Here is a 12,839-nt window from a genome sequence, read left to right as displayed (position 1 = left end):
ATAACCGGCTGAACGTTGGTGTGTGCAGGCAGCAGCAGCCGTACCGCGGCGGGGGCCACGGCTGGGACCGGGCCCTCCAGGCTCAGCAATCTGCGTACCAGCAGAACCTGAACCGCGGCGGGGTGGGACCGGGCGGCTACCAGCAGCGCTACGACCAGCGCCGGGAAGACTGGGGCGATCGCCGAGACAACCGGGGCCAGCAGCAGGTAAACATCTGGGATCAGATGGATCCCAGTTTAACTCTGGTTCTGACCCAGTTCTGCTCATCACATCCTGACGGGCCAGTCAGATCAGAACCACTTTGATTTTTCTAGATTTTCATCTTAAAAAAACAAAACGGAAAAATCAATGTGAAACTTAAAGTTCAGACTAAAATTAGTCAGAACTTTAATTTTTACTTCAGATTTTTGCATTTTTAATCTCCCTGCAGTCCGATCCGAGCTGAGTGGTTTTAATTTAACGGAGCTCCAGTTTAAACTGGCAGAATCCTAGTTTGACTAAGGAAGTCTAGTTGATCAGAACCGAATCCGGAACCGTCTGGGTTTTATCCGGTGACATTAGAACCAAGTTAATCATCAATCTGTTTTCCTGCTTTTATTATCCAGATTTTCCCATCGGACAAAATATATTTGGGAAGTTTTTTCCTCAACTGATCAAATTCAAAATAATCCCCCTTTTGGAATGAAAATGTTATTTACACGTTGAAATGATGAAATCTGTTTAAAATGATTTAAACACTTTGTTGTTTTCTGTCGTGTTTTAAATGAAAATGTATTTTTTTTTCCCAGTCGGAATGAAAGCAGCTTCTTTGTTTTCCAGGCCAGAGGATTCCCTCTTCCTCCTCCATCCAGACATATCCACTGGAATAACTGAATTTTCCAGGATGGGAAAATTTTTTAAATATTTTAATTTTCTCTGTACAATATTTTCATCTTTTTAAAACCAGCTTGTAAAACGTGATGTTGACGTTTTGTTTCTGAGAGAAAATTGTGGAATAAAACAAATGTTGCTGGGATTAAATGTCTTCGGATTATTATTTTTTTCTCATTTTATTTAGATTCAGTTCATTGAGACAAAGGAAATAATTTTAAATAGAATAAAAATCCATTTTTTACATGAAATATTCCGTTTTTAAAAAGGAAACAGTCATGCCTGAACAGAACCGGCTTTCATTTCCACTTCAGTTTTGGAATCAGCGTTATCAGCAGACTGGACTAGTGAACCGGAACTCTGAGGAATATTCCCTTAAATCCAGGAGGAAGTTCTGGTTCTGGTCCTGTTCGGTTTTATTTCTCCTCCATCCCGCTGGAAGTCGAGTCTCTGCATAAAGGAACCGAGGTTTTACACGCCGAAATAAAAACTGGATCATTTTCCCTCTTGCGGTCCTGTGTCGGAAATGTTCTCCAGTTTTCCCGGTTCTACCAGGTTCGGCCGTACAGTAAATTGGATCCGAGCATGCTGCTGGTGTACTCGATGAGCGCCGCGTCCGTCTGCGTCAGGTTGATGTGCGGCTGCAGGCCGAGCGGCGGGCTGGGGCACAGATCCGCCGGCTGCTCCGGGGAGGACCGCTGGCTCTGGTTCTGGTTGGCTACCGCGTCAGCAGAGCCGGCCTGGCGGGTCCCGGTGTGGCTCGGTTCGCCCCGGCGGCTCCTATCTGCCTTGGAGAGGAGCGGGGACCCGGCGGAGGAGCGGCGGGAGGCCGCGCTATGGCCGCCGGCCTCCTGCTGCTGCTGGGCGGCCTTGTCCTTGGCCTGCCGCTTCAGCTTGTAGCGGTGGTTCTGGAACCAGATCTTGACCTGGTTCGGGCTGAGGTGTATGAGGCCGGCCAGGTGTTCCCGCTCCGGGCCGGACAGGTACTTCTGCTGCTTGAAGCGCCGCTCCAGCTCGAACACCTGCGCCTGGGAAAAAAGGACCCGCCGCTTGCGGCGCGGCGCGGCGTGGAGCGACAGCACCGGCTTGGAGCCGGGCTCCATCCCGGCCAGGCCGCCCACCATCCCGGGGAGGCTCACCGCGCTCGGGGCGCCCATCAGCCTGGAGACTGGGAGAGACTGAGTTAAAAACTAACCTGGAAAAATCCGCCAGTCATAAATAAAAATTATTTATAGTTAATTTTACTTTTTATTCTAGTTTCTTTATTCTCTAAATAATGAAAAATTTAAAACACATTTAAATGTTTAAAAAATGTATTGAAGGAAAATGAACAAAATTGCAACGAAATTCTGTCCTTTAAGCAGATTAAAAAGTAATTTAGACTTTTATCTGCAATTCGACTAAAACTCAAGTTTAAAGTAAAGATTCATTTTCTTTACATTAAATTATTTTTAGCTCAATTCATAAAAATCAGACTTATTTTAATAAACTTTATCCACTCTACGGGGGATTAAACAAACCCGAACTATTAAATTCAGTTAAATACTATAGCTGCAATTCACAACAAATGTCTCAAGGTTTTTACAAAAATACAATAATTTCGATTTAATCATCTAAATATCCAAAATGTTCCCAGCTATAAAACTAATTATTCAAAGTAGAATAAAAAGTTTAAATCTCAGCAGACTGACTCTTCTGGACATAGAACCAGTTCGCACTTTAAATAAATCAAGGAGCGGTTCGGGCCGGACTCACTGCTCTGGTAGCGGGACTCCGGGCCGCCGTACCAGGCGGCGGGCCCTCCGCTCCGCCCCGGCTCCTGGAGCAGCTCCCCGCCACCGCCGAACCCCGCCGCGGCCCCGGAGAACTGCGGTACCCCGGGGGGAGTGTGGTAGGCGGGTCCGGGGCCCAGAGCTGAGGAAGAAGAGGGAGTGGGCAGGTGGTGATGATGGTGGTGGTGGTACAGGTGGTTCTGGTTCTGGATCTGGGTCCCAGGCTGCCGGTAGGCCCCCAGCGGGCCGGGCTCCATCCCTCCGAATCGGCGGTACGCCTCCTCCATCGGGCTCAGGATGTCTGTGACTGAGTACGGCGTGGACAGCTTCGGGCTCATGGACAAGCTGCGCGGTCCGGTTCGGATCGGCTCTGTGCTGGATGCTGGTCCGCCTCCCTCTCGCGGGCCCCGTCCCGGTGGGGGCGGAGTGACGGAGAGGTTCGGTTCGGCTCTTCAGAACTTTCTCAGATCTGCAGCAGGAAACCGCGCAGCGCGTGCAGCTTTCACCTGTTCAGGTTTCAGTGATGCGGGGCGCGTGAAGAAGCGAGTGCACGAGGAGCGTTCATGTGAAAAACCACATGACGTGTCCACCTGTTGCAGGGAACACAGGTGCAGATGCTCGGAACCAGCGGGTTCTGCCGCATGCAGCGGATTTTCTATGGAGTGAAAATAGTCTCAAAATATCTGTGTGTGTAAAAGTANCTGGACCTCAGTGACAGGTGAACGCAGCCTACCTGTGTAAAGGAAGGTGTTGGTGTGTCCGCCGATGACCACGTCGACACCGCGGACCTTCCTGGCGATGAGGCGGTCGATGGTGATACCGGAGTGACCCAGAGCGATGACCTTGTTGACCCCTAGCGTCTCCAGCTTGTCCACCACGGGCTGCAGGGCGCTGACCTCGTCCAGGAAGTCCAGGTGAGGTCCTGACGGAGGGAGACAGATGAAACCAGCCCTGGACCACTTCCTGCTCTGACAGACACAAACCAGACCAGAACCTCTGGACAGAACCAGCCTGGTCGCCATGGAGATGGCAGCGGGGCTTCTTACCAGGCTGGGACAGAGCCGGCGTTTCCCGTGATGTGTATCCCACCACGCCGACCCGTTGACCTCCAACCTCAAAGATCTTATAGGGCTGGAAGGCGGCGCCAAAGGTGGAGGCGAGAGTCGAGTCGGGACGGATGTTGGCGCTGAGGACGGAGCAGTTGATGTCCCGCAGGAACGGCTCCATGAGTCCATCGACGCCATTATCGAATTCATGGTTCCCAAAAACCTGAGAGAGACGCCAGAGGGACAGCAGGGAACATCAGAGACATCAGTATGGAGTGAAAATAGTCTCAAAATATCGGTGTGTGTAAAAGTACCTGTGCGTGTGTAGTACTGGATTTGTAAACCTTAAAAATAAAACAAACCTTCTCCTACGCCTATACATGTTGAAAAAGTACACACAAATCACCTGGTACACACACACAAAACTGCATTTACACGCAGATCTGGTTCCGAGTGCACAACTATTTTGAGACTCATTTCACGCTTCCGGAAGCTCCCAGATTTGTGTAGATGATGCGTTTACATGCTAGTAAAAGCTGGGACATCTGAGCTTTGCTCTGAGTCTAGTGTTTTTATCCTCTGACGTTTCTCACTGTGCCGAAGTGGCAAATATGTTAGTTCGTGGAAAACTGTATATCTCAGCACTTCCTTATAATACCCTAAAATTATTATTTATAGACATATTGTGCATTTTTCAACGGTACAGGAGACTAAGTGGTCTGAAAAACGACCACTAGGTGGCGGAATGGTTCGCTGGCCGGAAAAATAGCCAGGCAAACCCAGAAGAGACGGAGCGTCCCGGTGGTCTGTCCTCTGAAGTAGGAGCTAAACCTGCAGGCTTTGCCCTCCGATTATAATGAGAAATGGAGTAATTATAAATGATTTCAGGTTATGTTTTATATGTCTGGTATTTTATACTCTGCCCTCCTCATATGTTTCTGTTAGCGGGAGCTAATGTTTATGTCAGCTATGCTACTTTAGCTGTTGGGAGTCCGTGTATTTTATTGTCTCATTCTGCACAGTTTGAATATTTAATCCATAAAAATGATCTGTGTGGTTCTTACAGTTTCTGTTTTGCCCAAAAGTTTCCAGTCACATTTCTAAGTCAAGTTGCTGACTGATATTTGTATCTAAAGTTTGTGAGATATTCTGATTTACCTTTTACTTTATTCACTAAGTGAATATAATTAAGTGAAATAAATTGCCTTTTGATTCTAATGTATTGAATTTTTATGTGTTTAAATATTTTATATTTATCTCTAAATAGGCCTTTACCATTCGGTACCCACAGTGAGGCTGCCTGGATTTAATGTCTCTCACACATTGGTCTCAGTCATCATCTGACATGGTGGTGTGTGATGCCCTCACTGAAAGACCAGACTCTGCCATTCGTCGATATACAGTCTGTCTGGATATACCCAAGAGTTTGGCGGTGCAAGGTACAGGGAGATGGAGTTCCAAACGCCTGCAAAGGTAGTCTGAGGATATGACCCTCCGTTGTCGCCCAGCTGGTCCTTGCTGAATATGCACACCAGTTGTTTGTTGTTCTTTACTTTGTTTTTCTAAATTAATTAGTTTGTGGAAATGAGCCAGTACATCCAAAATATTTGAAGGAACTGACAAGACCAGACATTAAAAAAAAAAAACTAGTTCTTGAGTGCAGATAAAGTCTAGAAAATCCAGATCCAACAAACGATCACAGAGTCTATCAAAAATATGATCCAGCAAAAGTTCCTTGAAAAGAGAAAAAATAAAATAAAATGTCAAAAACATTGTCAGTAAAATAAAAAAAAGTATTTTGAAATCAGTAGGTCAGTATTGATAAATCACAGTAATATAAATTAAATTATAATATTTAATCTAAATTAAGTTAACAGATGTACTTACAAGCATATATTTTCTTCAAAATTAGTTAAAAACAAAGGAGGTTGTTTATAATGTTGCTAGGTAACAGGACGACGTTTTGAACCGCAAAGTAAAAAGAATGTAAATAAACATATAATCACTTGTTAGATAAGAGAAGCAGTATTTTGGATGATGTTGTAATGACGATAAATTTATTAATTCATTCATAAATGAAGTCACATGAACAGAATGGGGTTGTGATTATAATTAATGTTGGAAGAGTTCACAGCCCCTCCTTGAAGGACACAAGGCAGCCATGTTAGCTTGCTACATTAGCGGTAGCATCTCCTGGAAAGTTACGACTTTACGAAGACTGCCTGTCTCAGTCTGACCTAAGACGACATACAAACAGCCCAGAATGTCGCCACCCATCGGTCCTCTTTAAAGACTCTAGACTTGGCGCAAGTGGTATTTATTTTTGAAATAAAACGGGAGGAATTGTGTGTGGGATTGTCCAGCGGGGAGGAGGCTGGGGGTCTCCAGGAGGTAGCGAGAACTAATATGTCAGCACTACATGGTGTAAGATTAACAACGGCCGAAACCCGTGTTTTAAATCAAGCTTTAACATAATGTATCAAACTTCATGAGCAAAACAAAATATTCTACAGAAATATGAAAGCATTAAACTCACCGTTGGGTTTGCGTTCGCCTCCATGGTGGCTGGCCTCGGTGATGCTGACGGTTGCGTCATGTGATTGGCTGGGTGTTGGAATCTGACATCCATTGCTCATGTCTGTGACCTGAAGTAACCTCGCCATTTTTACAGCCAATTTTTAGACGGCGAATTTGAGCAAGTTGAATATGAGGTCACTGAAACTATTGTATTTGAATTTTGAAAAGTTGAATTTTTTTAATATGCTGAATTTTTTAACACTGAAAAAATATGTATATTGAAAATTTTATTACTTTGACATAAGAATGTGAATTATTTTTAACAAATGAAAATTGCAACCATGTACAAATAATGACACTGAATTTTTTTTGGTTAAAAATATATTCTGAATTCATTTTAACACTGAAAAAGCAAGCACTAACATACAACATTCAAATTTCAGAGGCATTTTTATTCAAATCCTGATGGCACATATTTACTTACATACACTAGACTCCGAGCAAAACTCAGATGTCCCAGCTTTTACTAGCATGTAAACGCATCATCTACACACAAATCTCGGAGCTTCCCCGAAGCGTGAAATGAGTCTCAAAATAGTTGTGCACTTGGAACTGGATCTGTGTGTAAATGCAGTTTTGTGTGTGTGTACCAGGTGATTTGTGTGTACTTTTTCAACATGTATAGGCGAAGGAGAAGGTTTGTTTTATTTTTAAGGTTTACAAATCCAGTATTATACACACGCACAGGTATTTTGAGACTATTTTCACTTCACACATCAGGGACATTAGTGATCCTAGACACACCAAGGGACATTAGCGGCGTGACAGGAAGCTGCTGACGTGATGAAGCAGCCACTTCCTGGATGAAACGCTAATGTTGGACCTGGGCAGGAAGTGTCTTGCTGTCGGTTTCCTCAGCAGATTCATGTCGACCTGCAGTGAGTCTCTGCTCCATCAGAGCCGTGATGATTAACTTTATTCAGCTGGAAGTTTATAAATCAGCATTTCAGAATTTATCTGGACAAACTCAGGTAGCAGAAGCTAGCTGCGCTAAATGTTTTCAAAGTTAACTATAGCACTAAGCTAAAAATTAGCTTTGCTACTAACGGATTTGTGGAGTAGCAAACATGTGCCCACCACTGTCAGTTTAAGTCCTGCCACAGATTTTCAGTTGGATTCAAGTCTGAATTTTGACTAGGCCAACCTAACCCATGAATCTGATCTGAACCATCCCATAATATTTCTGGCTGTGTGTTTCTGCTGGAAGCTGAACTTTGACCTCAGCCTCAGGTCTGCTGCAGCTTTTCTGTGGGAGAATTTTTCTGCCATAATTCCAGAGCACACATTGTCAGTCTGAAAGCAGGACTTCATGTCTTTCTTCTCAAATCTTGTAATTCTTGAACTCCAAACTTCTGCTCTCTTTCAAATATTCACTTTGCTCTCTCAAACCTCTCTCCTGACACTCAAAACTGATCAAATCTCTGCTTGCAAACCTCTGCTCATTTACAAATCATTTTCTGCTGTCACTTGGTAATCTCTCAGCCAATAGAATGAAAGTGTTGTACTGGGTCTGTTTGTTTCCTTCTAGCGGGTTAGCCTGTGTGGTTGCTATTGAATGTAGCAACCTGCGCCGCCCACTGGAGGAACAACAATCTCAACAATCTCAGCTTTCTGCTCCATGTTACACTAATCATCCACCAGCAGAGCTACTGAACACTAACAGCTACGGATCGCCGGGGGACATCGGCTTATTTTGGGGGCAAAATTAATCTATGTACATGAACATAGACAACAACAGTAGCCTAGAGGCTACTTATTAACAAGCTTAAGGTGCTGTATTGGTATTAGCTAGTCATCTTTTATCTATCATTATCATTAGCTAGTCATCTGTTAGCTAGCATTAGCTAGTCATCTGTTAGCTAACATTAGCTAGTCATCTGTTAGCTATCATTAGCTAGTCATCTGTTAGCTATCATTAGCTAGTCATCTGTTAGCTAGCATTAGCTAGTCATCTGTTAGCTAACACTACCTGCATCCAGCAGCTTTACTAAACTCAGTCGGTTAGTTTGGGGGGGAAAACTGCAAAGTTCTTTGCTGCCATGATTCTAACACACCTGTAGCTCCGCCCAGCAGCAGCAGGTTTCCTTCGCTGCCACACAGGTGTAAACCCAGCGCGAGCGTCTCAACCATAGACATACTATAAGATGATATATTATGTCTATGGTCTCAACGCTCATGTTGCTTTTAAAGGCGGCTCGGAAAAACGCTTTACGACGCGTTAACAACAGATGAAACAGTTTTAAGGGCTGATGGTGACAGAGGGCACAGATGTGGGAAGTGCAGCAGCTCCTACTGTATCAAACCAATATAGGAATAACAGAGAGTTGGCCACTTTGAGGTAAAAACTACAAATAGCTTCCAGGGGGCACAGCTGACTCTGTGGACGCCCAATGCCCCCCGATACCCCCCAATCCCTGCCCATGGGGCCTGGAGAGCAGCTTGGAGTTCAAGAATTACAAGATTTGAGAGGAAAGACATGAAGTCCTGCTTTCAGACTGACAATGTGTGCTCTGGAATTATGGCAGAACAATTCTCCCATAGTTTAGTTTTCTTCCATGTCCAGCATCAGCTCCATCCGTCTTCCCACAGCATGATGCTGCCAACACTATGCAGTTTTACAGCGTTTCTCTGGGCTGAGGGTAAAAACTGCATTCAGGTTTGGCTTGAACAGACTTCCTGAGCCGGACCATTAGAGGCTGTTGCTTGTTTTTGTTGCTGGTTGTTGCTAAGTTGCCGATTTATCTCTACAGATAATTTAACCAGATGTGATCTGCAGCTATTTCCGGAGCGCCGGCTGCTGATGGGGTCTCTCCTCAGTTCGAGATTAATAACGAGTCACTGATCATCTGCTCCTCTATCGCGCGCTCATACCACAGTCCTCCAGGGTTCAAAGGTCATTTTTCTACAGCCTGGGAACAAATGCTCTGATTTCACTCTGAAACCAAAACATACTTTAGAGGTTTCCTACCATGGCATCGTATCCCAGCCGGTTCATGAAATGCGCCGCCTCGGCTCCCTTGTACAAAGTGAACCAAACCATTCCCTGGAACTGGTCCCCGGCGTCCAGCAGAAGAACGTTCGGCTCCTCGTTCCGGATCCGGCGGATCTCCGTGGCTCTCCGCGCCACGCCGCCGTAGCATTTTTCCGATCTACCGCACTTGATGGAGTGCACGCTGGTCTCCTCCACGCGCGCGTGCACATCGTTGGTGTGGAGCAGAACCAGAGTCCAGTCCGCCCCGGACGGAACCGCGGTTCCGAGCAGGAGGATGATGAGGAGGAAGATGGTGTGCTCCATCTGCGCGCTGCGTAAAGCTGAGCCGGAGGAGAAACGCGGCTGTTTACATCCACTGCTGCTCCTCCTCTTCCTCCTCCTCCTCCTCCTGCAGCTGTCGAACCTCACAGCGACACGAAACATTCTGACCCAAACCCGGACCAACTTCCTGGCAAAGGTTCTGGAAACGCAGATCGGGCTCGGTTTCCTTCTGCAGGGTTCTGGTCTCGGCCCGGGGTTTTTCAGCATCTGTTAACACATTTATATGCTGCTGAGAGCCAGATGTTGGGTCAAAGGTCCGAGCCCGGCTGGACCCAACAGAACCAGAACCAGAGAATAAATAGCATCTCACCCAAAAAGTAACTTTATCTGCTTGTTTCGAAGCGTGGAGCGGATCCAGATTCCGCTCCATGTTTTCCTAAACTTTTACTGTTTTCATGTGAATCTGTGCAAAACCAAAAAAACCACCAGGCAGAGAGCATGATGGGAAATCGCAGCAGGGAGGATGATGATGATGATGAAGACCACAGAGGCTGAAACTTCCTGCTGTTTGATATCAGACTGAAGCTTCATGTTGACACATTAAAGCTTTAAAGACATTTAGGAGGGTCGGTTCTGGTTCTGGAGCCCAGAAACCTTCAGCAGCTGCTGGAAACTCTGAATCAGAGAAGCAGCTTTTGGTTTCAGAGCCAAGGGAATCCTGATCCGCTCCGGGTTTTCCTCTGATGGTTTACTTTAATAAATGCAGCTATTTACCCAGCATGCATCACTGCCCCCCTCCAGTTCCTGCAGACTATCGGCAGCAGGGCTCGCTGTCTGCACAACCATCCAGGAAGGATTTAAGGTTGGAGCAGAACTCTGTCCCGGTTCTGGTTCTGCTGGGCTGGTTCTGGACAGAAGCCAGCAGGAAGTTAAGGAAAACATCTGGACAGCAGCTGAAAGCTTGGTTGTCATGGTAACACTTCCAACATGTTGGAACTGAACCTGATCAAAACAAGCCTACAGTCTGCATGAGTCAGCAGAATTTGCTATGACGGGTCGGTTCTGGTATACTGTGCAGGAGAGGCACCACACACACACACACACACACACACACACACACACACACACACACACCACTCTGAGCTCAGAGGCTTAAATGGCTGAAGGAGGAATCAGGCGTCATCCCACAGCAAACCGGACCTGGACCTCATGTATGAATCATTCATACGCACACAGATGTGCGGCGCCATATTTTACGCAGAAGTCGGCATGTAAAAATGAACGGGCATCAAAGTTTGTATAAATATACATAAACTTTTGACCTGCTGTGAAAATATGTGGCAGTAAGAAACTTTACCTGTGAACAATAATAAACTACAAAGAGTCAAAGCTCACCTGAACCCACTGAGATCTGATTCAGTTATTTAGGATCCACATTCCCACTCAGAGCCTCTCTGGTCTGTAATCCGGCTGGACGCTCTGCTGCAGCAGCAGGTCCGACCCGGAGGCTCTGCTGCCGCAGCAGGTCCGACCCGGAGGCTCTGCTGCAGCAGCAGGTCCGACTCGGAGGCTCTGCTGCAGCAGCAGGTCCGACCTGGACAGATTTACTCTTTACTTTCTCTTTAAAATGTATTATTTTTATTTTTTGAGGTCACCTTATGTGCCCTTTAAGCACCTTTTAAATAAAATATATAATTATTATAAATACTATTCTGCTACAAACAATGCCGTTGCCATGGTTACTGCTTCACTCCAGGTATTTATGCTAATTTACATGAAGACGTTTCATGGAGGCGACAGGCGGAGCAGCAGCTTCAGACCTGAATTTTCTTGTGCGCCACTTTTTTCTAAATTTGTCCGTACTCCAAGTTTTGGAGTCAGACATGGCGCCGCAGGAACCAAACCGGATCAGGACCCACAGCTGAGGACCTGCAGCAGAACCAGAACTGGAAGCAGGCCTCATTTCTAATCCTGACCTTTGACCCCACGGTGAACCCCTGTGTGGTCAGAAATCAGATCACCTTGACCTCAGAGCCTCGCTGCAGAACCAGTGGAGGCGATGACGACGCCACCTCCACCAAGAAATCTGATGGTCCCACCAAGTTCTGACTCATTTGGACCAGGAGACGTTCTAACAGCCGGTTCTGGATGAATGAATGCACTGAGCTGCTACCTTCTGATTGGATGTTTTCCAGATGTTCAGGCCCAGTTCTGCTGGTGATCTGGCCTGAACCGTGGCTCCGCCTCCATTGTTCTGTGGTTCTGACCCGGTTGGGTCGAGAAAACAAGTGAAACACAGAGTTCCTTTAAATCCAGTCTGCAAACCCAGAACTGCTTTGATTTGTAATAACTGAAACATCGAGAAATTCTGGCCTGGATTAAAACTTTCTTACTTTTCGTTGCTTCTTTCTATTCTGCCAGAGTAATGTGAGCTTTGTTTTATTTTATTTTGGTTTATTATGTGAGGTTTATGTTTGGTTAATTGTTTGCTTGGCGCTGCCTTGTTCTGGAATGTGCGGCCGCCTCGCCTCGGTTTGTTTTTCGGGCCTTTTTTATCTACCGGAAGAGGAAGAAATTATTCTCTCTTTGGCGACTCCCAGAGGACAAACAGAGAAGTGCCGGGAAGAAAGACTTCATTTCACGGACAGCGAGTCTTTTCTCAAAAGGTCCCGCTTCTCACTGAACTCTCAGATCTGGCCGTAATGATCACTATTACTGCTTGTAAAGTCAATGCTAGAGAAGTTATTTACAGCCACTAATATTGTTTTAGAATATCTGAAAAGCTTCATATTCGCTACTTTTCATGTCGGACACTGAAATAGAAACATAAAATTTAGAATGAACATTTAAAAAGGCATGGTTATGTGTTTATATCGTCAGCTCTCCTGTCAGACATTTTTCTTGTGTTGACTAACTTAAGCTGATTCAGTAAACATCCGTTTGGTCGCCAGGAGGCGCTCTCCATCACTAGATTCAATGACGTTGTGTCAGAGTCACATGATTAAACAGGAAGAAAGGCGATCGGTTCCGGACCGAACCAGCTGCTGATTGAAACCGAGTCCGAACCTGGATTTTACTTTGAAAGAATCAGCGCGAGGGAAGGTAGGAGCTGCTGTAGCGCGAGCTGACAGGTGACCAGACACGTGGCTGCGCGAGACCAGGTGTAGTAAAGAAAGAGCAACATGGAGGAAGAGTCCTTCAGTGTTTTACCTCTGAGCTCAGCCCGAGTCCAAACGGCGATACCGAAATCAGCACCGGCTCTAACACCGGGATCCGGTCCAAAGAACTGTTCGGATCCACTTGAACTGAATAAAATCTGAA

At 45.8% G+C, this 12,839-nt stretch overlaps 2 protein-coding genes and 2 long non-coding RNA genes across 6 annotated transcripts in view; 2 read left to right on the top strand and 2 right to left on the bottom strand.

Moving 5' to 3' along the window:
- Positions 1 to 10,741, bottom strand: part of nt5e (5'-nucleotidase, ecto (CD73)) — a 13,223-nt gene extending 2,482 nt beyond the window's left edge. Inside the window, exons 1-3 of the mRNA XM_007541753.2 lie at positions 9,234 to 10,741; positions 3,689 to 3,911; positions 3,376 to 3,564 (exon numbers count right to left, since the gene is read on the bottom strand). Of these exons, the coding sequence (XP_007541815.2) occupies positions 3,376 to 3,564; positions 3,689 to 3,911; positions 9,234 to 9,785 (964 nt within the window). The 5' untranslated portion in view covers positions 9,786 to 10,741. The remainder of the gene's footprint in view (positions 1 to 3,375; positions 3,565 to 3,688; positions 3,912 to 9,233) is intronic.
- LOC107834450 (uncharacterized) overlaps positions 1 to 12,200 on the bottom strand; it is a 20,285-nt gene extending 8,085 nt beyond the window's left edge. The window contains exon 1 of the long non-coding RNA XR_001660243.1: positions 10,995 to 12,200. This is a non-coding gene — a long non-coding RNA (uncharacterized LOC107834450). The remainder of the gene's footprint in view (positions 1 to 10,994) is intronic.
- Positions 8 to 1,020, top strand: LOC103130370 (uncharacterized). Its single transcript, XR_475200.2, has 2 exons — positions 8 to 206; positions 820 to 1,020. It is a non-coding gene; the product is annotated as an uncharacterized LOC103130370 (long non-coding RNA).
- Positions 12,201 to 12,275: 75 nt separating the features above from the next.
- Positions 12,276 to 12,839, top strand: part of tmem251 (transmembrane protein 251) — a 2,255-nt gene continuing 1,691 nt past the window's right edge. Inside the window, exon 1 of one of the 3 annotated variants that reach the window (XM_016665869.1) lies at positions 12,276 to 12,649. The gene's annotated coding sequence lies outside the window, so the exon portion shown is untranslated. Of the gene's footprint in view, positions 12,680 to 12,839 lie in introns of all 3 variants that reach the window. The other 2 variants (XM_007541751.2, XM_007541749.2) reach the window with 2 other exon arrangements.

The sequence above is a fragment of the Poecilia formosa genome, unplaced genomic scaffold (assembly GCF_000485575.1).
Source record: "Poecilia formosa unplaced genomic scaffold, Poecilia_formosa-5.1.2 Scaffold628, whole genome shotgun sequence".
In the NCBI taxonomy this organism is placed as follows: Eukaryota; Metazoa; Chordata; class Actinopteri; order Cyprinodontiformes; family Poeciliidae; genus Poecilia; species Poecilia formosa.
Note: the sequence above shows the minus strand (reverse complement) of the source record. Positions and strands in the feature narration are given on the sequence as shown.